Source organism: Vitis riparia, chromosome 10 (assembly GCF_004353265.1).
Source record: "Vitis riparia cultivar Riparia Gloire de Montpellier isolate 1030 chromosome 10, EGFV_Vit.rip_1.0, whole genome shotgun sequence".
NCBI classification, from domain to species: domain Eukaryota; kingdom Viridiplantae; phylum Streptophyta; class Magnoliopsida; order Vitales; family Vitaceae; genus Vitis; species Vitis riparia.
Window position 1 is genome coordinate 16005968 of NC_048440.1, and position 27039 is coordinate 16033006.

The 27039-nt window shown below is 34.6% G+C and overlaps 1 protein-coding gene across 2 annotated transcripts in view; it reads right to left on the reverse strand.

Annotated features, from left to right (window-relative positions):
• LOC117924400 (probable LRR receptor-like serine/threonine-protein kinase RFK1) overlaps window positions 1-27039 on the reverse strand; it is a 44024-nt gene that overhangs the window by 15671 nt on the left and 1314 nt on the right. The window contains exons 2-18 of one of the 2 annotated variants that reach the window (XM_034843039.1): window positions 15855-16032; window positions 14513-14584; window positions 14313-14381; window positions 14154-14225; window positions 13762-13833; window positions 13570-13641; window positions 13380-13451; window positions 13203-13274; window positions 13012-13083; window positions 12849-12920; window positions 9968-10039; window positions 8190-8255; window positions 7702-7764; window positions 7542-7589; window positions 7355-7398; window positions 6327-6712; window positions 6060-6255 (exon numbers count right to left, since the gene is read on the reverse strand). In XM_034843039.1, the coding sequence (XP_034698930.1) occupies window positions 6060-6255; window positions 6327-6712; window positions 7355-7398; window positions 7542-7589; window positions 7702-7764; window positions 8190-8255; window positions 9968-10039; window positions 12849-12920; window positions 13012-13083; window positions 13203-13274; window positions 13380-13451; window positions 13570-13641; window positions 13762-13833; window positions 14154-14225; window positions 14313-14381; window positions 14513-14584; window positions 15855-16032 (1698 nt within the window). The remainder of the gene's footprint in view (window positions 1-6059; window positions 6256-6326; window positions 6713-7354; window positions 7399-7541; window positions 7590-7701; window positions 7765-8189; window positions 8256-9967; window positions 10040-12848; window positions 12921-13011; window positions 13084-13202; window positions 13275-13379; window positions 13452-13569; window positions 13642-13761; window positions 13834-14153; window positions 14226-14312; window positions 14382-14512; window positions 14585-15854; window positions 16033-27039) is intronic. The other variant, XM_034843040.1, reaches the window with a different exon arrangement.

The following is a 27039-nucleotide window of genomic DNA, read 5'->3' on the forward strand; positions in this document are numbered from 1 at the left end:
AACTTGACATTGCCCATTTGAGGAGACTTCAATGGAGGGAGTATCTCCTCAACTTACCTTATAGATTTGCTCACTAGATTCTAATCTAGCAGTACAATACTTAAAAGGGTGCCCACAAATGGAGCACTAGTTGCTGCTTGGAGAGGAAGAGAAATAAATAAAATTTCATATTGCCTCTAAAATACGCCATTTATTTATTTTTATTTTTTAAAAAATCCTTACATTTGTCTCCCTCCATATAGTCCAAATTAATGTAAAAGCAACCATATCCCATAGAGACTTTCCTCTAAGAAGACCTCCAAAACCTTGGATAAGCAATTGCCAACATTTCCACCATTCTTCTAGCTAGAACCTAGTTAATCCTCACAAGTCCATACAACTTATGCCATAATGTCAGTGCTACTAGGCAAATTTTTTTATTTTTTTATTTTTTTTATGAGAAACAAGAGATGTATATTTTAATGTTAAACGAAACATGAGAAAGATAAGGAGTCCTCCCCACAATTACAAAAAACATCATAATATGATTGAACTCCTCCACCATACAAGAATTCTATACAAAAGGTTTAGACTACAACACAATATACAAATATGCCATCTCCTTAAGTTCTGACTAAGCTCCTCTCAATGATGCCTAAACCCATTTAATTTACACACCAAATGTCAATTGAGTCGAATAATACTAAGAGAAAGCCTTGGTGCATGAGGCCTGGAAAGAGGAATAGAAATAAAGGAAATCCCACAACCCATTTGCTATCCTCCACTTATCCTGAAAAAATTCTCGCATTTTTATCGCACCATACAATCTAAAGCAAAGTAAGACAAGCAATTTTCTAAAAGGTCTTACCTCTATGGAGCTCCCCAAAACCCTATATGAAAATATCATCATATCGCTTATAGTCCTAGGTGAAACCCAATCAATCCTAACTTGTCTAAATAGATACTGCCAAAACCCCAAAGTTATCGGATAATGTAGAAAGAGATGGTCAATAGATTCTCCACTCACTTTTCATAAAATGCACTAATCGTGCTTAAGGGATTTGAAAAGGTCTTCTCAATTGTAACATGTTGGTATTTACCTTCTTGTGTATCATTAACCAAGTAAAGGTCTTGACCATAGATGAGACTTTAGATTTCCATATGAACTTGGCATGGGAAGAAAGAATAATATTTGTCGTATTAGACAAAGTCATGAAAAATGATTTAACTGAGAATAATCCTAAAGACGTCAATGGCATGCTATCGTATTTAAGGCAGATGGAGACAAGTGCCCACGAGTAAGAGAATATGAGTCTTTCAAGGTCCTCAATCTCCAAATCTGTAAGGTTGCGATGGAAATTAAAATTTCAAGAAAAATAAGATGAGTAACCAAGAATAATTGAAATGATTAGTCTTATCAAAAAATAAATAAATAATTGAAATGATTAGATTTTTAATTTTGACAACTTTATAAAAACTTGAAAATTGTGAACACAAGGTCGATCCCTCCACCACAAATCCTCCCAAAAACGAATTCTCACCCCATCACCCACCACAAAACCACAAACCAATGTAACTTGAAAAAACCCGGAACACTTGTGCAATGGCCTTCCAAGGACATCAATGTGAACATCTAACTATAATCTTGGCATCCCATCCATCAGGATGTGTCCCATAAATGCTCAAAATAACATGATGCCAAAGGCCAAAACTTTTTTTAGGGAACCTCTAAAATCATTTCCCTAAGAGAGCACGATTCTTCAAAGAAATCAACCCAAATCCCAGACTTACAAACTCCTTGGGCTTACACATGAGGTCCCAACTAATGAGATCATCTTTGTTAACCCTCCCTAACTCCTAACTGGAAAAATCTCTTTGTAATTTCTTAATCTTAGACACTAATGACACTGGAATCTTGAAAAAAGATAAGAAATAGTTCGCGAAGTGGGGCAAGCATGACTGAATTAAAGTTATTCTACTCCTTAGAGACAAAAAGGCTTTTTCCTATCCATCTAGTCTCCTCAAGACCCTGCTAATCATTGGATCCCAAAATGCAACTACCATTGGATTCCCTCCTAATGGAAGACCCAAGTAAGTTAAAGGCCAACCTAAGACTTGCATTCAAGCATCAATGCTAACCCGATAACCAAATCCCGACTTGTGTTAGTTCCAAATAGAGTGCTCTTATCTAAATTGATCTTTAACCCTAACATATTCCCAAAAACCAATAGGATTAGTTTAAGGTTTTGTAGATCTTCTATGGAAGATTCAAATAAAAAGATGGTATCATCTACAAATTGTAAATGAGACACTCTAATCCTATCCCTACTTACTAGGAATCCCTCTAAAAGACGTTTTCCTCTACTCCTAACATCATCCTACCTAATACATTAGATGCTATAGTGAAAAGGAATAGGAAAAGAGAATCTCTTTGTCTTAAATCTCTAGTTTAAGACATGACACACCATTTTGGCTTATGGCCTTGGTAAGGTCTCCTTTTATATAGCAAGTTATTAGTATTAACCTCCATATTTGTCACCAGCCATGCAAAGGTGTTGACTTTGAGTAGAGCTTTAGATTTCCTAGTAAAATTAATTATAAGAAACAAAGATGATTTTAAGGAATGAATTGATTGAAAATAAACTAGAGGGTGTCAAAGACTAAAACTTGATAACCGAGAAAGTGGATGATAAATACATATGAGCTCAAGCCGATATAAAGGAGAGTAAGTTCCTCAATTTCATGGTGGAAAAATTACACAAGAAATTGAAAATCTGAGACAAAAATAAAGGGGATGAGATCAAAACTAAAGAAACACAAAAATCTCTCAACCTCATTGCTCTATAAATATTTGGAAATTAAACAAAAAAAAGTGGGTCATCCACCAAATATCTTCCTAGGACTGAATTTTAGTAACCATCATCCATAAAATAACAAGTGAAATAAGAGAAAACAAGGAAAACTTGTGAAATGGCCTTCTAAGGACACCAACTTGACTATCTAACAACAACATTGTCATTTCATCCATTAGAGTATAGAAAATAGATAATTAGATACTCAAAATAATCTTGCGCCGTAAATCATTGCTTTCCCTAGGGAACCTCCACGATCGCTTACATAAGATAGCTCTATTCCTTAAAGTTATCTTCCTTATACCCAAACCCCTTTTACTCTTTGGCTTACACACTTGATTCTAACCCACAAGATAATCTAACCACAAAATTGTTTTTGTAATCTCTTTATTCTATAAGTCAAGTTGGTTAGAGGCTTAAAAGAGACAAAAAAATAAGAGGGAATATGGGACAAGAATGATTGGACTAGATTTATTCTACTACCTAAGGACAAATGAGCCTTCTTCTAATCACCTAACCACCGAGAAATTCTTTTCATAACTAAATCCCGGAAAAAGACAAATTCTAAGGCCCTCATCCCAAGGAAGACCTAGATAAGATAGAGGCTAATCAAAAGCCTTACATTCTAAAGTGGTAGATAAATCAAGAATTAGGCCTTGACTTATATCAATGCCTAATTTTGATCTAGATTTATCTTCAATCCTAAAATGTACCGAGACACTAACAAAATGATCTTAAGACTTTGTAACTCATTTGAACAAGCTTTTAAGAAGAATATGGTATCATCACCAAACTGCAATGAGTCACCCTCATTCTACTTCTACCCACTAAGAATCCCTCAAAGATAGCACACTACTTTGCTTTCAACATCAATTTACTTAACATGTATGTCATAATAGTAAAGGGCAATGGAGAAAGCATATCTCTCTACCTTAAACCCCTTAAAGTCTTAACCTATCCTTTAGTACACCCATTTATTAACATTACAAAACTTACAAGTAACAAACAACCAAATTCAAAGATCTCCATCTCTATCTGAAGCATGTTCTTTCTAAAACATGACTTAAAGACTCCCATCTATGCGAGTATAAGCTTTTTTTAAACCAACCTCATTTCTCCCACACATCTTTTCTCATCTAAAACTTTATTAGCTACTAATACAACATCCAAAATTTGTTTACCCTCACTCAAGATACCTTGTGAAAGATGGATGAACTCATGCAACACCCACGCAATTGTCGAGACTAGACTTTAACTATGATCTTGTAAAAGCTAGTCACCAAACCAATAGATCCAAAATCAAATAATCAATACTTGATTACTTTTATGCACTAAAGCAATAAAAGTGGCATTAGTACTCTTATTTATGACTCTACTCTCATGAAATTCAAGCAAATACTTTCAACAAGTCCTTTATTCTATCTAGCACTCCTAATACAAAGCTAATGTGAATCCATTTGAATTTGAGGCTTTTTCCTTGTCCATGAGAAAAACTACTTCTCAAATTTCCTCTTTTGAAAAAGAGCAATCCAAACCACTAGCACTCTCCTCTCAGATAAGGGTCCACTCTAAACCTTCTATTATTCATGAGTCCTCACTTGATCTACATTTGCTAAAAAATCTTAAGATCTTTAAAATCCTAGCTTGATCACCACACAATGTTGTATTCTCATCTTGTAGAGATTTAATGAACTTCTTCGTCCTCTCATTAGCTATTTTGTGGAAGAACTTGGAATTGCAGTACCCTCCTTAGCCCACTCCAATGAACCACTTACCTTAACAACAATTATTCCAACTACATTTTCCTGGTAGCCATTATGGATGCTAATCATTAGTTAGAGGTCCCTCTACCTCAAAAGAATCTACCAAGACTACAATGAAAAGATCTCTCATTATCCTTCCTCTCTTTTATATCCCCAAAAGTAGACTTATAATATATTTTCAATCTTTTAATGCCTTGCAACTTTTGCACGAACTTATAAGTTTCTCATCCTGACACTTCACCATAGACTTATACTCTCTTTGAACTTTGCCTCACCCACATATTTTCAAACCCAAAAGGACTCCACCTAAATGGATTGGTATTAGCTAAGGATGGAGGTATAATCTAATATTATTATGATACAATGTTGAGAGCATTGTTTAAAATGGTAGGAGAGGATTTGGCCATCAAGGAAGAGATTTTGGCACTTTCAAATCTCTTGCCGTAGGCTAGGGTCATGAGCCTATGATTGAAGGAGATATAAGTCTTTCTTGTGTGTCTAAATTAGAATGAGGGACTTAGAAACATAGGTTAATCTCTTTCTATTAGGTTATGGTTTAGCTAACCATGTTGCAAGTCAATTAGCAAGCTATGAGCCAAGGAGTGGGTTTCTTTCAAAGGGGATTTTTACTTCCTTTGAGTTGTATAAAGGTTCTCTTATACATGTTCTTGTTATACTCTTTGAATTGTATTAGCTCTTTTGGTCTTTTTTTTCAAGAACTTCTCTTTCTTTTTCTTCTTGATCAGCTTTTGCATTCCAGAAAGATCTCTCATCCTCTGTGGTATTTACAAATTCATATTGTTTTTGATAAAAATAAATAAATAGATAAACAAAGCATATTTATAAGACAAAACCAAATTATGAAATTTAAACGCACGCAAAGACACAGATGCATACACTAAGTCTGATTTCAGGATCAAGCTATGTTCTACTTAGCAATTAAAAGTTATTTTGTATAGTTTTAATTTGGATGCATTGGTCTTTATCCCTTTCCTTTCCTAGGCAGTAAAAATTAGGAATCTTCTCATCACCATGCTGGTTACATTAGAGAAAGGAAAAAAGTTAAGTCACTTTGTTCTCATCATAATGATAGTGAAACAAGCTACTTCAAGCAACAGCAAGAGCAGCATTTGTAGTATGGATATGGATTATGGAACGCAGGTCTGTTGGAGTATCCTCATCTTTAATCCAAGCATCTAGACTTCATTAATATTTGAACTGGGTAAGCAAATGTGAAATGAGTGACAATGACGTGAGAACTAAACACCCTTAACAGAGGTTCCAATGCACCTTGAGCCTTGATCTTTTGTGTGGGAGTATGGTGCCACCTTGTTCCAAAAACACAGGATCAGATATATTCCCAAAAATGGGCAACTGTGTCTTTGGGTCATGCACATGCCACCTACATTCTGATAATGTGGATATAACTACAAAACAAAGAATAAAAAACAACTTAATCACTTACTGGGATACACAGAAATAGCTGATATGAGAGGGCCATAAACTCCTCTGTAAGGAATTCTTGTTGTCCCTTTGCCAGCCCAATAAAATCGAATCTCTAAGATATTATTTATCACACTGGCATTAAATTGTTTCATAACCGGCTTTTGAGCTCCATGGGCCTCATCTTCAATGTTGAAATTCTTATGAACCAATTTTTCCTGCAACAAAATAGATCATTAAAACATGGCTCCTAACAAGGCAACATATTTTGATTAAGGTGACTATATACCTGAATATAAATGTCAAACAGGCGTTTCCCAAGGCTATTATATGTCTTGTCATCTGTGAAATATATCTCAGTGAAGTGCAGCTGTAGGGTGTAAATCCCATTTTCTAAGCAATAACCAAAATAAGTAAGTGAAAGAGGGGAAAGGCGAGCTGTAGTATACACTCCAGAGATGTTCCCTGATGACAGAGTTTCAATGTAACGTGTGTTTTGGAAATTGTTATCATCCATGAAGTCCCCAGAGCTACTCAATCCCCAGTAACTGTTACTAGTATAATAGTTTGCAGCACCACCTTCAATTTTTGCATCTCCTTCATATACAACCTTTCCTCTACTTTCTTTGATGGTTAAATCATTTCCACCACAATTAATATGGAAAGAACACGCATCTGCCATAAAAGAAACAAAAATAAAATTGACATTTTGCAAGTTCATCTAATATCTAATTATTTGATACTGCTTCTATTTTATTTGTTAAATTTCATAACCTTTCCATTGATGCAGTAAGTAACATCATAACAACTTCACACTAATTTAAAACATCTTATAGAATGTGACAACTCATTATTGTGGTACTTATCATGTTCTTTAGCGAGATGCTTTAAACAACAGTTTGATTTCAAATTTTGAAAAACTTAAGCCGTAGGACATGAGTGCACAATGTATATCATGCTCTAACAGACACAATACTTAGGTTGAAATTAGAACTTTAAAAGCATGAGAAGCTTCTTTTAACAGTTCATAGCATAATTTCTGTCATTTTAAGCTAAACTGAAACTAATATAAGGTTAGAGTGAAATCCACTTGTTTTTTCTTTACAATACCAGTCTGAGATCGCTTAAAAGTGACTTTTACTTAGCAGACTGGAAAATTTAACATTCGAGTAAAGATTAATGCGTTCTAAAATTTTGTACAAAAGTATATATATATATATATATATATATATATATATATATATATACACAAACACACACATTGATAAATTGAATTGCAACATATTTCATAATATTCAAACTTCAAAAGATACTTACATCGTGGACAATTGACATTCCTTGAGCATGGAAGAACTGCCCTTCTATTACACAATTAGTATAGGAATAAATTAGCATCATATTCCATTAACAAAATAAGTAAATAAAAAAATCATTACTAAATTGAAACTTCCTTCTCCCTTCACAGTTAATAGCTAACTTTAGAAGAGAAGAAAAAGCATCTTACAGGTTGTTCTCCATTGAAGAGCTCCGATACAAGTTAAGGTTTAGATTCCTAAGAAAACAAGAAGAAGAAGAATATTTATCGGTATTTAAAAAACACTATGTAAAACTGGAAGCATAAAGGTGAAAATAAAATAAAAAAATAAAAAATTAAATATTCTGACATGTTCTCTTGACAAGTAGGTTGCCCAGGGCCTTGCCATGAAAGGTTATTGTAGGAAAGATCACTGCACAGGGCATACAAACAATAATATTGGATGTTATAGAATTATATTTAAATTTGAAGAAATCCAATCTAAAAAAAATATTTAATTTGAAGAAAGAAAAGGATGAATAACGTCAGTGGAAGCAGAAACATGTGCAATAATGGTGTTAACAGTAGATTTAAACTGAGATGTAGCCCATCACATGAGTCAGCCCTATGTGATGGGTTCATATGTCATTATAAATTTTAAGGATAATATGACAAGAAGCATTCTTGAAACAAAACGAGTGAAAAAATAATATAGAAATAGAAATGAAAAAAAGAAAAAGAAAAATTACCCCCAAATGTAAGCATGCATCAAACACACTCAAACAACATAGGCAAAACTAATTGTATGATAAACTAAAACAAAAATAAAACAAAGGGCATTCCAGATAAGAAACATACATACTACTTCCTTTCTTCAAGAATAAGTCTGGCACATTTCCACTTAGCAAGTTGCTGCTTAAATAGCTAATCAAAGCAACATAGTGTAATTAGTAAGATATGGTCAATACTGGAAAAGCCATAGCAGTGGAACTATATCTATTAATTTTGCATTTATTTGCATCCTAGTGAAACAATGTAAGGACAAACAGCAATACTCATGAAAAACTAATGTTGCTCACAACAAATTCAAATTAAATTTTGCTAGCCCAAGGTTGGTCAAATATAAGTTTTAGTGATAAAAAAATAAATTTTTGGAGTTGAAGTTTAGTTTTAAGTGTGATAGGCAAGAAGATTAAATTGGATCAATTAACAAGGAAGTTACACAACTTAATGCTATAGAGCTAAAGAGGAAATCAAGAGAACAATTTTTTCATGACTGTGTAAATTTTTTTTTTGATAAGTTTTTCATGATTATGTATATACATATATACATACATACATACATACATACATACATACATACATACATATATATATATATATATAGGTTCTCTTGTAAGGTTAGGACAAGGTGTTAATCAATGAGGATAAATATGCCTTAACATTGACCTTTAAAAGCTAAACTGTTTTAAATGAAAAAGAATCATATTTTTACAAAGGTTTTTAAAGAACCAATTTATGCATTATTGATTAATTTTATGAAAAAATGAGTTTGATTCATACAAGATTTAAAACTCATACTTGAAATGTTTTTTCATCATTAAAAAGGGATTTTTCAATATTGTGCTTTCAAATTGAACCAAACCAAACTATTTGTAGTACTTTTCATGTTTCCAACTTTAGTCATTGATCAAGTGGCTGAGCAGTTGATCAATTGGTTCACCAAGCGGTCAACAAGTTCACTTGGGTTGGTTGCCCAAATAGTGAATTTTTAGTAGTGCCTAGTGGATGATCAACCGGTTGAGCAATCTAAGTCTCAACAATCATCTACAATGCAATTAATATACAATGGCTAGTTAGGTAGTCAATTGGGCAGTCCATCGATTCATAGGGAAAATGTGTCTAACAATTATATCGTGTAAAATTTCATAAGAGACTTTTTCTTCTACTTGAACTTCATTTATGAATAGGCCACCATATCAAAGTCATCCTATTGTCCAAACCTTAAGTCTGTAATATGCATTAATTGCAATTACACTAAATTTTGCAACCCCACTCACTGCATCTTGAGACTAACTATCTTTTTTATTGTGCTCATACTTGCAAAGCTAATTTTTATTTTCTTTTGATTCCAAATTCATCATACTCTATGAGAGAGTGATTCTAAGTGTTGAAAGAACACTTGTTGAGTTGTAAGGTCCCTTGGTACCTAAAAAACAAGTGTATATAGAAGGATTCTTACATTTGAAGGATCCTTGGTATAATTGGACACCTTAAGGCTTGAGTTGGAGCTTGAAGCCATGGACATAGGCGGGATTGTGCCGAATGATGTTAAAATAATTGTTTTCATTATCTTTCCCTAGTTTTTTTATTATTATTATTATTATTTTCTGACTATTGGTGTTTATTGCTTGATCTCCTTATTGTAGATAATCCTGTAATTTACCAAAAAATTTCAAAAACTGACCATTACCCATTTCACCTTCCCTCTTGAGTGATTACTGTAGATTTGCTATTAATGGACTTCACAAATTTATTGTAAAAATATTTGGTTATTTTATTCAATTTTTAGAATCATGTGATGAGCCATTATCTCCAATGAAAGATGCAAAACAAATTTCAGATTTTATACTCACATGAAGTTCAATGCCTTTGCTGAACTTATGTCATTTGGAATCTCACCTACCAAATTGTTGAAACTGACATCCCTGTCCAAATCATAACAAGACATATATAAAAACTTCAAAAATAAATATCTTATAGACTAAAGGTTATTTATCAATCAAGTGCATTTACTTATTGTTTCTATACGAAATAAAGAAATTTATTGAAAAGAGAAAACATAAAATCGGGGGAAAGGCAACTTCTAAAGAAAAAAAAGAACATGGTCTATAGATGTGATGTTGGTCTGATCAAGGTTTAAAGTATTGGTCGAGTCCGGTACAACTCGGCTAAGTCGTATCTGCCTTGACACCTGCCGCGACAAGACCGATACCAGTTACGGTATTATGCACGAACTCGGCTGGGAATTAGAAAAACTCGGCTGACTCAACTGACTCGTCTGAGTTTCCGAGTTAACTCAGTTGACTAGGTTAGGTTACAGAGAAAAAAAAAAAAAAAATCCAGAGATTACCCATTCAAAAGCAAACACCTATTCTGAAATTTTAAACCATCAATGAGAAGATCAAAGAAGACGAAGAAGAAAAAACCCAGCTCGTGACCCGTTCGGAAATAAGCGGAGAAACCACCGAAGGATGAGGGCATGATTTAGGATTTCCTTACCTAATTTTCCTCAAAATCGAGCATTACTGGAGGGTGGAGCTTTGGTGTCGACGGTGGTGACTCATCAAGTGGACTGAATCTTTCACCGGCGACATCAACAAGACAAACCCCTCACAGCCAGATTGCTCCCCTTCTCGTGTTGGGTCTTGCACGGTTGCAAATTTGCAATTGCAGGTGGTGTTGTGGGTCTTGACTCTTGACAGCAATGGTGGCGTGCAAGGGTGGGAGAAGCTCAAATTAGTAAAGTAAAAAATGCCTTTTCTATGGATTTATGAGATATGATTTAATAGCAACATATTAGGAGAATTGGGTCCCGATTTGCTAAAGTAAAATGATATGAAAGGTATGGATGAGGTTTAATGATAAATTAAAGTGTTTATATGGCAAGGTGAGAATTAAATCCTCAATTTTTAATATTATCACAAATAATTTTGAGCTAAATGTGAAAAAAAAAAAAAAAAATTGTTTTCTTAAATTTTTCATTTTTTAAATTTTTATAATATTTTTATAATTTTTTGAAATTTCTAATTATCTTATTTTGCGTATCATCCGATACCGAACCGAGATACCGAGACCAATATGCCTCATGACCCTCCGAGTCAATGACCGATACCGCGACTTTGAACCATGGGTCTAATACACATTGTCGATCCATTACTTAAGCTTAAGATTTTGGGTCAAATTGGTTGTTTAACATGGTATTAGAAATCTAGTCAATTAGAGGTCTCAAGTTTAAGTTTTTCTGTCCATTTATTCTCATATATGTTTATCTATGTTCAGTGATCCATAATTTCTGTCACTGAGTTTACTCTCTTTTGGACTCATTTGGATCTGCTCAACTTGGTTAGGAAGTTGTTGAGCTAGTTTACAAAATTTATAAGGAAATGTAGGAAGAAGGTGCAGAGGGTAGCTCCTCTTAGCACGAGAGAATTTTTTTGGTGGTTAAGCATGTACTATTGAAGATGAAGAGTGTTATTTTTTGTCTTTGTATGTATGGATGGTGAAGTTCATCTCTACTTTGGAACTAGATGCTCCTATATTGACTTTATTAACAGCTTGGATCTCTCATCTCTCTCTCTCTCTCTCTCTCTCTCTCTCTCTCTCTCTCTCTCTCTCTCTCTCTCTCTCTGTGAATCAGAAGTTTGAAAGTTTCTAGGATTTAAGAATCTTGGTTTGCAGCTTCTTTGATTGTTCTCCCAAACTTTTTTCCCTTCCCTTCTTTTTTGGTTTTCCCTTCTTTCCCTATTCTTTCCTGGTTGTAGCTTCATATACCCAGACCATGTACTTGGGTTATTTCCCACCCCCCCAGGCATTTCTCTCTCTCCCTCCATCTTCCTCTTTCCTCCCCTCCCTTCCTTCTCCTGATTGTAAGATTCATATACCAGGCCAAATACTTAGGTTATTTTGCACCCACCCCAGGCATTCCTCTCTCTCTCTCTCTCTCAATCAGCAGCTTGGATGTTTCTATGGATTGCAAATCTGGGATTGTGTCTTCCTATTGTTCTCCTGAACTTTTTGTCTTCTTTTTGGGTTTTTCCTTCTTTCTCTGTTCTTTCCTGGTTGTATATTTCTATACCAGGCTATATACTTGGGTTATTACCCCCTAGGCATCTTCTTAGCCTCAAAAAGAAAAATAAAATTTTCTCTTAACCATAAAATTTCTAGCAATGTTTTTATTCATACAAAAAATTGGGAACAAGAATGAAAACTAGAATAAATATACACACATGATATACATTCGCATATGGATACACAGAACCATAAACATGCATATAAATATGAAAGTATATAGATACATAAAATATATGCATTTATGTGAGTTTCTCCAAAAATAGGTGCATTAAAACAACAAAAAATTAACCAAAAATATGTTAAGAGTTAATGTTTTGTTTCTTGAACTTGATAGGTAAAGTGATGGAATTAGCAGGGCACCCTATTGATGTTCATGCCTTCTGCTAGATAAATTTGCCTACCTTGTAGACCACATCAGATTTTTTTTCCTCAAAAATAATGTCAATAACATGATTATGAATGCAACATTTAAGTATCTTTGAAGTAAGTTCAAGGTATAGAAAGTCAGCCACCAAGCCTTAGGGGAAAATATTGTTTGTGTGCGTGCTCATATAGGTGTGTTTCCTCATAATTCTACATTCAGGATGCCCAGTAAACATTGCAATAATGCAACAATGAAAACCAAGAAAATCCATCTTCTACAGCTTTAAACGCATTCCTTACAACATTTCCAGATTCTTCATTTTCCAGATGTATGCAGGGATTTCTCCAGAAATCTTGCAGTTCCTCAAAATCCTGAATCCATGATTGTGTCATAAAAAATAAATAAGACAGAAGATATATGTGTGTGCCTTCAAATATCCAATGCTATAAGTATTAAACATACAATCTTACTATGCCCGTCATTTTGATCAGCATAGGAAAAGCTTGAGTTGTCCCATTTATATCACTAATCCTCCTGCATAAAAAGATGACACTATAAGAAAAACCCACTGAAAGTAAACTGATACTAAGAAAACAAAAACAAATAAGAAGTTAAAAGGAAACTTTAAGGAATTGAAGGGGCACTATACTCACAACTGAATTAACTTATCCAAAAGGGAAATGTTTGATGGAATGGGTCCCTCCAGTCCACTTGCATGCATTTCTCTTCATTGACACAAATTTTTGAAGAATTATTGGAAAAGATTTACATTTCTCTATTCTAGGAGATCAAAGGAACTTAAAATGTTTTGGAAAAGACGGGAAGCTTACATTCTTGTCAGTTGTTTCCAGTTTTGAATAAAATCGGGTATAGGTCCACTAAGGTTGTTATCATTTATCCTACTGCATTGTGCAACAAAAATGGTGTTTAACTGATGCTAGCATTGAAACTCATGTACCAAGTAAAGGAAAATACCATACAAACTTGTTGTTTGTGCTTGTATAATATTATAGATCTTACAAGTCTGTTAAGCTTCTTAGCCCAGCTAGTGTTGTTGGCAAATTTCCAAAAAACTGATTGGAAGACAGGATCCTGCAACAACACAGTGAAGAACAAACAAATTAGATATTCTATCATTCACATATATGCTAAATTTGGAAAAAATGTTCAGGAAGTAAAAAATTAAAGTGAAGAAGAAATAAGATGCCTTACAAAGTTTTCAAATTGATTAAGTCCCCAAGCACAGGAGGGACAATGCCAGAAAATTGGTTTGCTTCAAGGCTCCTGATTAAAAATCTCATTGAGATTACTAAAAGAGAAGAATAGAAATATCCAATCACACTCTTTAAGAGATACATCAGGAATGAAGGGGAAAAAACAAATAGAGATTCCACAATGGATGGCAAACCACACACCCCAGCTACTTCAGTTTCAGGTTAACAAATTAAAACACATAAAATGGCATAACAGTTTCTGTTGATCCAATTGTCCATTCTATTGTTACTTTCCATAACTAGACCTCAATTACATGGAATTGATTGTCACAAAACTATTCAAGGGGAAAAGGAAAATAAGAAAAAGAGAAACCAAAATTAAAGACCTACAGGTATGTGAGACTGGTAATGTTTCCCAATTCCTTCGGAATTTCACCTGATAATCGGTTGGCAAGTACAGAGCTGCATCAACAATTCCTTGGTTAATGTTATAAAGAAGGGAGTTCTAATTGCTAAACCTACTGGAAAAGTAGGGGATAGAAAGCTCACATTGAACTCAATTGTGCTGAAGCCCATTCAGGTGGTATTGTACCACCAAGATAATTATAAGCAAAATCGCTACAAATAAGATAAAAATGGAAGTAACTTCAGTATTCAGAATTTGATTCAATGCTCATGCACCATGTCAGAAATTAGTATTAGGGAAACTTAAAAAGATCAAATGAAAATATGGTGTGGAAGGCTCTTACATCTCTTGAAGGTATTGCAGCTCGACTAGCTCAGGTGGAAGCACACCAGGAAGATTATACCCCTTTAGCATACTATAAGACATAAGAAATCAAATTTTGGATGTTATACCCAGGCAGCTGCTACTAGAAAAATGAGATTAATAAAAACAATCTTCTACATTATTATATCAAGCATATATTGGGTTTGTGAATTAATCCTTAAAACGAAATCATCAAACAGTTGGGGGCGAACCAACTGCTTGGACAAAGGAAGAAGCGAATCAATCAGAATGGAGACAGGAAGGAGAGGCGAAAGAGAGATTTTTGAGACTGCAAACAGCAAGCACCAATGGCTGAAAAGCTGTTGTGCGCTAGCTTGTTTAATGTAAGTCTAAGAAAATGTAGGGGATTGGCTTGCCTGAGCTATTCTTAGTGGTTCTTTAATTTGTTTTTTGTATTGTCCAGTTTGCAGATTGTTTTGATTATCGTACTGGGGGTTTTTCTTCTTTTATAGTTATATTGTAAATTGTGGAAGGATGTTTCATCCTCCATGTTTCTTTCTTATTATTGAAATGAAATAAATGTTTCTGATTGAAAAACAAATGAAAATATTAAAAAATAGAAGTATGAGACATTCTTAAAAAATGAAAAGTTTGGACATCTGGTCTACTCTAGATTGGAGGAACTTGCATACAGCTCTAGGGGCCTGGACAAACCTCATGGTGAATTTGGGTGCATGTTATCCAACTCACTTTCTTCTTGATCTGTCTGCAGGCAAATAAATCTACTCATGAAAGGCTTCTTAAACAAAAATCTTGGGTGCTTCTTGAAACAAAGTCTTTGTCCTTCTTGTAGGGAAATCTTTTGCTTTCTATCAAGACTGCTTGAATAGTTTTCCTGCATGTAATGCCTCCAGATCTCTCCCAGTTATATGATCAAGGATTAATAATCTGCCCACATGTTTGAGTTTTTAACTGATTTTTACAAGGTTGAATAATCTATTTGTAAAGAGATATAAACTAGAAACTAGTTTAAACTATTACTATCCACTCTCAACCTGAAAAACTCAAACTAAAAGCTCCCTTGACCTCCAAAAATGAAATAGTGCAACATTTCTCTCTTTTACTAGTACAAAGCTAATTGATAGGCTTGTAACATGAAAGGAGCCCCTTTCATATCTTCATTATATTTATTTTCATAATAGAAAAAATAATGAATATAAAACATGCTCCACAACAGCAATACCTTTTGTACGATAATAAAGACTTCATATAACAATCCCCATGATCTAGGTATATTGCATCACATTTAATATGATTGTTACAAAGTTGATTCAAAATATGTAGTAAGGTGAGGGACATACATGCTTACAACATGAAGGACAGTGTTGTTCTTCTCAAGGAAATTTTTACAAATAATGTTTTGCTCAGATCCCCTCGGTGGCTGTGGTGTTAACCCAACTGTTTCAATTTGGCAAGAATCTCCATCAAACTTCCAATATGTTGCTCCCATTGTTCGAACTATTCGTGCAAGAGCATCCACTACATGACATTCATTAATTAGTAAGCATCAGAAGATAAATAAATGTTGTAAGATGAGAACTCACAAAAAATAATGGTGTGAATATGAATATTTAGTTTTTGCTTTGTCCACTTATTTTGGTATATAATTTTTTTTAGGATGGTTCTTCATTCTTGTACTTTTTCAAATTTATATTAATGAATTGTAGTTTCTAATAAAAAATAACATGTGAAGGAATGAATAATTTTTTACTCTTGCTTCTAAAAAGGATGAGTACAACTTATATAGATACAAGGTTGACTAAGATATAGCTAATTTAAGACTAAATCAGGAAACATAATTATAGGCAGATTTCTAAGGAAGAAATTAGGAAAGAAATACAACCATACAAATTAATTACAATGAGGAGACATGGTGTACAAATTTGTTCGGAATCCACTTTCTCTTTGATGGAGTGTCAATCCACTTCAACATGTTTGGTGCAATCATGATAGATTGGGTTATGAGCTATATGTATAACCACCTTGTTGTCACAATATAACATCTTTGGCTCTTCATTCTTAATCTTAAGATCTATGAATATAATTTTGAGCCATAATAGCTCACAAATACCCTAAATCATATCTAAACTTAGTTTTTGCACTAGATCTAGCCATAACATGTTATTTTCTGCTTCTCTAAAGAACTAAATTTCCTCTTAGAAATTTTTTGATAGGTATGTATAAATTAGTAAAAGAAAAAGGTACACTAGAGTACACAAGATGTATACAAGGAGAACATTAAGCAAGGCCTTGAAAATAGAACACAAAAAACACCTTGATATTCGATAAGACCCCACCCACCCTACAAAATCAAACTAAGGCATTGAACCTTCACTAATGTACATACTAACCCAAGCTGAAAGATTACAAAACGAGAGTCTTTATCTTTTGATCATTCTATTCCTTATCTTCAAAAACTCGTTGATTGTGTTCCTACCAAATTGTCTAAAAAAATGTAGAGAGGGGTTATTTTCATGTAGGACAACCCTAGGATGGTTGCCTACACTCAAAGGTAGGTGGACTAGGGTTTTATTTTTTGGGGTATAAGGAGAGGAACAAAGAATAAATTATATGGTGGAGAAAATTATAAGATAAGAAATAGAGAGAAAAAAGAAACAATGAAGAAAAGATGGAAAACCTTAGAGTCTCACTAAAGCCTTCTAGGAGTTTAACCTAGAAGAAAATCAATGGAGTCTCACCATTGAGAGTTGCAACCTTGCAATGAAAGAAAATATAATATTATTCATATCAATTCATCCATTTGATTTACATTGATTAACATATTTATAGGTTTCTCTAAGAAATTCAAAGTCTATCCAGACTCTAATAACCTATTAGGACTGAAAATTTGGAATAAGGAGGTTCTCGGAAATGTGACCACCAAGAAACTGGAGGCCTTGGCTCAGTTAGGGTTCTGGGATGCGAAGGAAAGGGAAAGAGCCCCCATTGTGGAGAAAACTGAGGTTAGAAGGGGTGTGGTGGAAGAGTTAAAGAAATGGGCAGAGATGGAGGAAATGTCGTGGAGGCAAAAGTCTAGAGAGTTATGGCTAAAACAAGGGGATAAAAACGCTAGTTTCTTCCACAAAATGGCCAATGCTCATAGAAGAAGGAACTTTATGGCCAAGCTAAGGGTAGATGGTGTTTTGTTAGATGGGGAGGATAGTATCAAAGAAGCAGTCACAAATGCCTTTCAAAGAATTATGGCAAAAACAAGGGAGTGGAGACCGAGCTTAGATGGTCTAGCCTTTGACTGTCTGCAGCGTGCAAATTCTGAAGGTTTGGAGGCTACTTTCTTTGAAAAAGAGGTCCTTGAAGCTTTATCCAATTTGGGCAGTGATAAGGCCCCGAGTCTGGATGGTTTTACCTTGATGTTTTGGCGGCACTATTGGGACTTTGTGAAACCTGAGGTAATGGGCTTTTTTTGCTAAATTATATGGTTTGGGGTCTTTTGAGAGGAATTTGAATGCTATGCTCTTAGTCTTGGCGCCTAAGAAAGGAGGGTAGACGACCTAAAGGACTTTAGACCTATCAGTTTGGTTGGAGAACTCTACAAGCTTTTGGCTAAGGTTCTAGCAAATAGGCTTAAAAAGGTGGTGGGTTTCTTAGTTTCAGATTTTCAGCATGCCTTTATGGCAGGGAGACAAATTCTAGATGTTGTGTTGATTGCAAATAAGGCCATTGACTCTAGAATTAAGAATAATTTGAGAGGTGTCTTATGCAAGTGGGACATCGAAAAGGTTTATGACCATGTTAATTGGAATTTTATCTTGGCAATAACGGAGAAAATGGGGTTTGGCTCCATGTAGATAGGATGGATCAGATGGTGTATTTCAACAACGTGCTTCTCTATTTTGGTAAATGGCTCCCCTTTAGGTTTTTTCCATAACTCTAGAGGGTTGAGACAAGGAGATCCCTTGTCTCCTTACTTGTTCATCTTGGCAATGGAGACTCTTTCCTGTTTGCTCTCTAAGGCAAATGAAGATAGTTTCATTAATGGCTTTTTAGTCAGAGGGAAGAACGGTGTGGGAGTGGAGGTGTCACACTTGTTGTTCGCAAACGACACTCTAATCTTGTGTGATGCTAGTAAGGAAAACCTTGAGTATCTAAGTTGGGTTTTTATGTGGTTTGAGGCTTGTTCATGGTTGAAGGTCAATTTGGGGAAAAGTGAGATGATTCCAATAGGGAATGTCCTAAATTTGGAGGAGCTTACAGAGGTTTTAGGATGCAAGGGAGGCAAAGTGGGAGCCCTCCCATCCACCTATCTTGGCCTCCCTCTTGGAGCTCCCTATTAAGTTTTCTAAGGTTTGGGAAGGGATGGAGGAAAGGTTTCAGAAAAGGCTAGCTTGGTGGAAGCGATAGTACCTCTCAAAAGGCGAAAGACAAACCTTGATTAAGAGCACCTTATCTAGCTTACCGATTTATTATATGTCCCTTTTTGTCATTCCTAAGAGGGTCGTAGCTAGATTGGAAAAGATTCAAAAGGATTTCCTTTGGGGTGGGGGGGCTCTGGTTAACAAACCCCATCTATTGAGTTGGTCAGTTGTTTGTTTGGAAAAAGTGAAAGGAGGGTTGGGATTTAGAAGTCTTGGAACCTTTAATAAGGCCCTTTTGGGGAAGTGGTCTTGGAGATTTGCAACTAAAAGAAACCCTCTTTGGAAACAAGTAATTGTTGGCAAGTATGGGCAAGAAGATGAGGGTTGGTGCACGAATGAGGAGAGAGAGAGGTATGGAGTAGGGGTTTGGAAAGCAATCAGAAATGGTTGGGAGGACCTCAAAGTTAGAATGCGTTTCAAGGTTGGTTCTAGAAACAGGGTGAAGTTCTGGAAGGATAGATGGTGTGGAGATGTGTCGTTCAGGGATGCTTTCCCGGACCTTTTTTCTATAGCTTTCTCTAAAGATGCTCGGGTGACTGATGCTTGGGATGGTGGTAGTTGGAATCCTAGGTTTATTAGACAATCGAATGATTGGGAGCTGGAGGAGGTAGACATCTTCTTTGAGAGGTTATATGATCATGCTATTTCTATGGATATTGATGATTCAATGGAATGGGTTGACACAAAGAGTAGTATTTTTTCTGTTAAGTCCTTCTATTCCTCCTTGGCTAGTAAGGGAGTGGATCATTTCCCTCATAGTATAATCTAGAACTCCTAGGTCTTGTTAGAGTCAGCTTATTTGCTTGGGAGGCAACTGGGGCTAACATATTGACTCTAAATCAGCTCAAAAAGAGGAGGTGGAAGATGCCTAATAGATGCTACATGAGCAAAGAGGAAGAAGAAACAAGCGTTTATATTCTTCTTCATTGCCCGAAAGCTCGTATATTGTGGCAGCTTATTTTTGCTTTGTTCGGTGTTCAATAGGTAATGAACTCTTCAGTGAGAGGTTTACTCTTGAGTTGGGAAGGCTTTCCTATTGGTAGAAAAAGGAAAAAGGCTTGGAAGGTTGCTCCATTATGCCTTTTTTGGTCTATTTGGAGGGAAAGAAATAGGAAAGCTTTTGAAATTTGTGAATGTTCAGATCATTCTTTAAAAAGTTTTCTTTTTTTTGTATCTATTTTAGGATTGGGTAAGATTGTACATTGGGGAGGGCTCCTTGTCAATGTTTGATTTTGTAAATTGGTTAGGAGCTCCGTAAGGTGCGGTTGTTTTTGTGTCTCTGCGCCTTTTTGTTTTTTGTTTCCTTGTATACATCATGTATACTTTTTTTTTTTAATACAATTACTTTCACTTATCAAAAAAATATAGATAAAAGGTTGAGTCAACTATAGCTAATTTAGGACTAAATATGGGAACCTAATTACAAGCAGATTTCTAAGGAAGAAATAAGGAAAGAAATACAATCATACAAATCAATTACAATATTTACAAACAAATTATGGACAAAATTTGTCAAATCTTCCAATAATAGGACTATTTAAAAAACAAAATCACCAACTATATAATAAGAAGATGAGCCATTTTCGTGTTGACAAAGCTAATCATATAAATGATGACAAATGAATGGATAATGACATGGTCATATAATTATAGGAAACATCCGAATAGTGGGACCAAAGCCTGTTGCCTTACCACTTGGACACAGCACATTTAGATATTTATTCAACACTAATGTTGTTATTAGTTGTTGGCAATTCCAATCCAGATATCTATGGAATAGATTACATTGTTGCTAGGATTTTGATATGTGTAGACATAGAATTAAATTGCATTTATACTACATATGATTCAATTAAGATAGCTATGAAAGTATGATTTATTCTATTCTTTTGAGAACTTTTTGGTTGAGTAAGTGAAAGGACAAAGGATTTTTAGGCAACTACACCATTCTAAGTTCCTTCCTCTTTTAGTGAATCTGTAACCTTCATTAGCAAATTCATTCTATGTGGTTTCCCTAATCAAACTAGAGGTTACCAAGGAACCATCCATAGTACTAAATATGGACTAGCATTCACACCAACTACACCTAACATGTGGCATGGGTGCATTAGGATGTTGGGCTCAATGTGGAAAGTACCATAGATTCCTAGGAGCATGCCATGCTTCCTTGATTAATTAGGAAGATAAAAAAACAGCAGTAGCAACTACAACAAGAGATGAATATGCAACAACAATCCAAGGGCGCATACCGAACTGGAAACCAAGTTCCCACTCACATCCCATGTAACAAGCTACACCAAGTAAAAAGTGTAGAACAATTAGCTCATAAGGACCACCATTGCATAACCAATGGTGTAGCCACCCAACGCTTGAAGGCGCTTAGCCCCTATTGATATACTAGTTTAGGTGAACAATTTTGTTTTCTTTCTTATTGATTAGGATGTGACATACTTCCTTGTGTCTTATTAGTTAAAGCCTGTTTGACAATGCTTTTTAAAAGTGTTTCTAGTCCTAAAAACACTTAAAAGAGTTTTTAAGGTAAAAATTAGGTGTTTGGCAATATTTTGAAAAACACTTTTGAAACTTTAAAAAAACACTTCCAAGTGTTTTTTAGAGAAGCACTTAGGAGGTGTTTCTTTGAAAAAACACTTCAAAAAATTTCAAATATTCCTAAAATACCCTTTCTCGCTATCCTCCATTTTCCAAGCGTTGAACAAAAGGAGAACAAGATATGAAAAAATATGGGTCTGAAAAATTAAAATCATCTAAATAGATCCATTCAGTTCCTAATGTTTTGTGCCAAACACCTCCATTGAGTCAAAAATGACTTTGTCGAACACCTTAATCATAATTTGTTTTATTCTAAAAAAATTGTTATATGATGATTGATGTTCATTTATTAATCCAATTTTTTGTGAATATTTTTAAAAATTTTCTTATAATCATAAAAATAATTTTTTGAGTTTTTTAACAATATAAATGTTTATATATTTTTTTTATAATAAAAGTTTTTGATTTATTATAATATTTTTCTTTTTGTAATAAATGTCCTTTTTAGTAATTTATTATTATTAAAAGTGTTTTTGTACTTATACGACATATTATTAAAAACACTATTAGAATCATTTTTCTAGATTTTGAAAAAAGCGTTTTTCACAAAAGTGTTATAGAAGAAAACACTTCTAGTAAAAACACTTCGACCAGAAGCATTGCCAAACGAGCTCTTACAAAACAACTTTGAATTTCATCTAGCTTGATTTCAGACTACGTTAACGTCGTCACCTTCAAGATAGCTACGTATTTAAGATAGGTAAAACTTATGGAATGACTAAAACAAGAAATTATGGCGGAAATTTTGGAGGAAATGCATGAGAAACAATGTTTGGATTGGTTTTTAGTGGGAACGTTTAAATGCCCAATAAGGAGCATTCAAATGTTTTTTCTTATATAGGTAATAAGGAGCATTCAAATGTCTAGCATGACAGTCAAACATCAAACGTCCAACAAGACAATTGACATCAAATGTTCAAACACTCCCTACAGGGCATTCGAATATTGGTTCTTTTTTTTTCTTCCTTCACAAGTGTTTGAAAAAGGCCGCATAAGAATATACACAATGTATACCATATGCGCCAAAAAAGGATTAAGGAGAATGTCAATTCATTTGTATTCTGTGCATGAAGCATGGGGAATCAGTAGATCGCTTTTTCCTTCATTGTTCCTTGACAATTGGGTTGTAGCATGGATTATTTCAATTAGCTAAGACGGATTGGGTCCCCTCGAGGAGCATTTTTGACATGATGTCCATCAAATTTAATGGTTTTGGTTAATCTAAGAGGGGGATAGTTTTGTGGTAAGCTGCGAACATCACTCTAATTCGGGTTGTGTAGTGGGAAAGCAACGCAAGGATTTTTGAGGATAAAGCAAGGAATTCAGAGTATCTTTGGAACTCTATTGTTTTCCTTGCTTCTCTTTGGGCTTTCTATTCCAAGGTTTTTAAGGGGACTCCCCTTAATGTGTTACAACTTGATTGGTTAGCGGTGTGTACTCCATAAGGAATGGTCCATTATAGAGAGTTCGCTTGTTTTACAATGTAATTTCTTGTAATTTAGTTTTCTTTGGCGGGAGGATTTATCATCCTTCTTATTGTACTTCTTTTTATCTATCAATATATCTCTGTGTCGTTTCCAATCAAAAAAAAAAAAAAAATGTCAATTCATTTTATGTGTAGTTTCATTATGACTTCATGTTTTTGGGGGAAATTTGGTAAAATTAAAGGTTTGATTGTTACCAAAACTAGCTCTAGGTTTTTTCCAAGAATAAAAAGGATTATTTTGTTGAAATTTGTGACACTAGAGAATATAGTCATTCATTAAGCTTGAGTCTCCATCTCTCAAAACTTTCAAAATCGCTCTTGAAAGTGTCTATTAACCATAAACTAAGGAGCATGAGGGAGTGTTGCATCAAGGACGAGGAAGAGGAGTATAGGTGTTGACAATATAAGACCCTAGGAGAAGGTCTTAGGTAAAACTATAGACAATTTTCTCATATTTAGTGGATTATTTAAGGGTTGAGAAACAAACTATGGTTTTTTTACACCTCAATGTTTTCTAGGGGGTTTTTCAACATTAAAATGATGTGTCTTATTGTATGATTGGAAATCTTGTGCATGAGATTATTAACTTATTAATCATAATTGAACTATTGAAATAAAAAATTTAACGTAGGGGATAATCACTTGGACTACCTTCCTCCCTTCCTCCAAGTAATTTCATGTCAAGACATAAAAATTATTTCAAACCCTTATACGGGTAAGAAAAAATTAAGCTTTAACCATTATTTAGAGCCTTTTCAAAATCAATGGGAAATAATTTGGTTGATGAAGTAGAGATTTTAGCATTTTTGGAAGGCTTCTCGCATGTCAAGGCCATGAGTAGTGGGTATGGAAGTGATACTGTTGGAGTGAATCTTAGATGGCTAGTTTTAGGGCAATTGTTGCCCTTGAGGCCTAACTTAAGTGATAAAAGGTGGAGGTTTGAGGTTCAAGTCCTAACAAGGACAAAAATTTAACATCAAAAAAAGAGAAGAAAAAAAAGGTTTTAAGATAATTAAGGGTTGATTGAAGTTTAAAGCATACAAGGATGGATCATCATAAAACCTTAGCCCTGCCCACCAACCGTAAGTAATGACCCTAATGTTAATCCTAGAAATAGCTTAGATGTGGATTAAGAAAACTTAGGGAGTTTTTGAACTTACAAATAGTCGGTGATATATATGAATCTCCCAAATTTGTGTAGACTTATGTTAATACTCCACAAGGAATGTAAGAGTAATCAAATTTTTTAATGAGTTTTCTTTTAATTTTGGAACCATTATACTAATTCCCTTAAGTCCTATTGTTTCCATAGTAGTTTAGAAACATTCTTTAGGATTTTTACATCTACCCAATTGTGTCATCCACATCTAACCAAATCATGGACATTGCAAAAAGTAGCCATTTGATTGGTGTCGAAGAAAATTTTTCGGCACATTTACTCAAAAAATGTATTCAAGGGGAACAAATTCAAAGAGTTTCTCTTACATGGAAAAAAGAAAATAGACAAGAAAATACTGTCAAGCAAATTAAAGTATAGAACACATTGAAACAGTAAAACATTCCCAAACTGAAACTCAAATCCCTTTCTTTTTAAGTTGGTGAGACGGCTATCACATGCTAATAAATACCACAAACCAAGCAGCAATGTTAGTTGCTATTGACTGATGATAAATAACTCATTAAGCCCATACTTTCTTGTGTGGAAAGCACTCCTCGACCAGAAAGAAAACAACAGTTACCAAAATATGAAATTTTTGATAAATGAGGTAGAACCAGCAAATCTTTGCATAAGATAGGATGATAATGTAGGAAGAGTGTAAATAATTTCTATTTTTATTTTTGGGAATTATTTTTAATTTTAATTTATTTTATTCTATGAGTTATATTTTTGGGAAGTGTTCTATTGAGAATTATTTATTATTTTTATTTTATTTTATTTTATTCCATTAGTGTTATATTTTTGGGAAGAGTCTTATTGGGATTGTGCTAGTGGAGTCTCATTCCTTTTATAAGTAGATTCCCCTTCCACTTTGTGTCATCTCCTAATTACAAATAGATTCCCATTGGGACTTAATGACCTATAAAAGCAGGTCACCCCTCTCTATACTAAAATACCAATTTTTCAGAGAGTTTTTTCAAGGAGTTTTTCAGGGAGTATTTTCATACATCTATTTGGAGGAATTTATTAAAAAAAACCTGAGTTGTACACATCTCACTTACAGAGTGCACCCAATGCAAGATCTGGCTGTTGAATCCTAGAGATAGACCATTGGTACCAGAGTGCACCGAGTTCGTCTTCGAGGAGGGTGGATTTATTTCAAGGACAATGTTTGTCACGCCTTAGCCGATAAGTTTTTCTTTTTATTCATTTTGTTCTTTGTTTGTGTCTTTTGGGCTAGTCTTTTGTTTCCATACCCTTAAACTCCAACAATCTTGAAATATTTCCAAATGGAAGCTTCCCTAATTTACACTCGTCCTGACACCTCTAAAATTGATTCCTTCAATGGGACATTCTTTAAGAAATGGCAGGAAAGGGTTTTCTCTACAATTGATGTAGTGAACTTGGGACACATTTTGACTGACCTAAAACCTTTGATGCAATGTTAGTAAGTTCAGGAGCACTCTTGAACTTGTGGGGGGAAGTTATTCTATCCACATGTCATATTCAAAATAGAATACCTTACGAGAAAAAGGTGTGTAAGTTGGTTAAATCACTATATGGGTTAAAACAAGCTCCCAAACAATGGCACAACAAGTTTGATCATATGTTAGTAACTAATGGATATTTCATTAATGATGTTGATAAGTGTATCTACAGCAAATATGAGGATAACACATGTGTAGTCATCTGCCTTTATGTTGATGACATGCTAATCTTTGAAACTAACCAAGAGGTTGTGTGTGAGACCGAGAAATTCTAGGTTCTAAGTTTGATATGAAAGACCTAGGAGAGGCAAAGGTGATTCTAGGAATTAAAATAACTAGAACACCTAATGGGCTTAAACTTTCTCAAGAGCACTATGTTGAAAAGATCCTAAGAAAGTTTGAACACTTAGATTGTAAACCAATATCAACTCCTTATGATCCCAGCTCACAGCCAAAGAAAAATAGAGAACATAGTGTTGCCCAAATAGAGTATGCTCAGATCATAGGGAGCCTAATGTACTTAATGAATTGTACCAGACTTAACATTGCTTATGCAGTAGGTAGATTGAGTCGATACACCCAAAGTCCTAATTAGGACCATTGGACTGCTCTTCGTAGAGTTCTTAAGTATTTGAGGGGCACCATTAACTATGGTTTGTGCTTTAGTGGATTTTCAAGTGTCCTTTAAGGATTTAGTGATGCAAATTGGATCTCGAGTTCAGATGAGATGAAATCCACTAGTGGATATGCTTTCATCCTTGGTGGGAGTGCAGCTTCTTGGAAGTCTGTCAAGCAAACTTGCATTACTCGGTCTACTATGGAGGCTGAGTTTATTGCCTTAGAAAAGGCAAGTTCTGAGGCTAAGTGACTTCGAAACCTCTTAGCAGATATCCCTTTATGGACGAGACCAACCCCGTTTGTGTCTATGCGTTGTGATAGCCAAGTTGCAATTGCTAAGGCTAAGAGTAAAATATTTAATGGGAAGAACAGACATATACGCCTAAGGCACAATATTGTGCGGCAACCCCTTGAAACAAGGGTTATATCCCCAAAATTTATGAGGTCAGAGTTGAATTTGGCCGATCCTTTGACCAAACCACTAAATAAGAAACTAGTAGGAGAAACATCGAGGGGGATGGGGCTTGTGCCTATTACAGAGTCAAGAGTGATGGTAACCGAACCTATTAGAATGGAAATTCCATGAAGTAGGTTCATATGGGTAATAACAAATCACTTGTTGACTTGAGGTGCTTTATCAACTCTAATTGTATGAGAGTCCATCCCTATGGTATAGATAGAACGTATTCTACATTGACTAAAGTTGAGTGTTTACTCTTAATGAATACCATAGTCCTTATGGATGGTATGTTT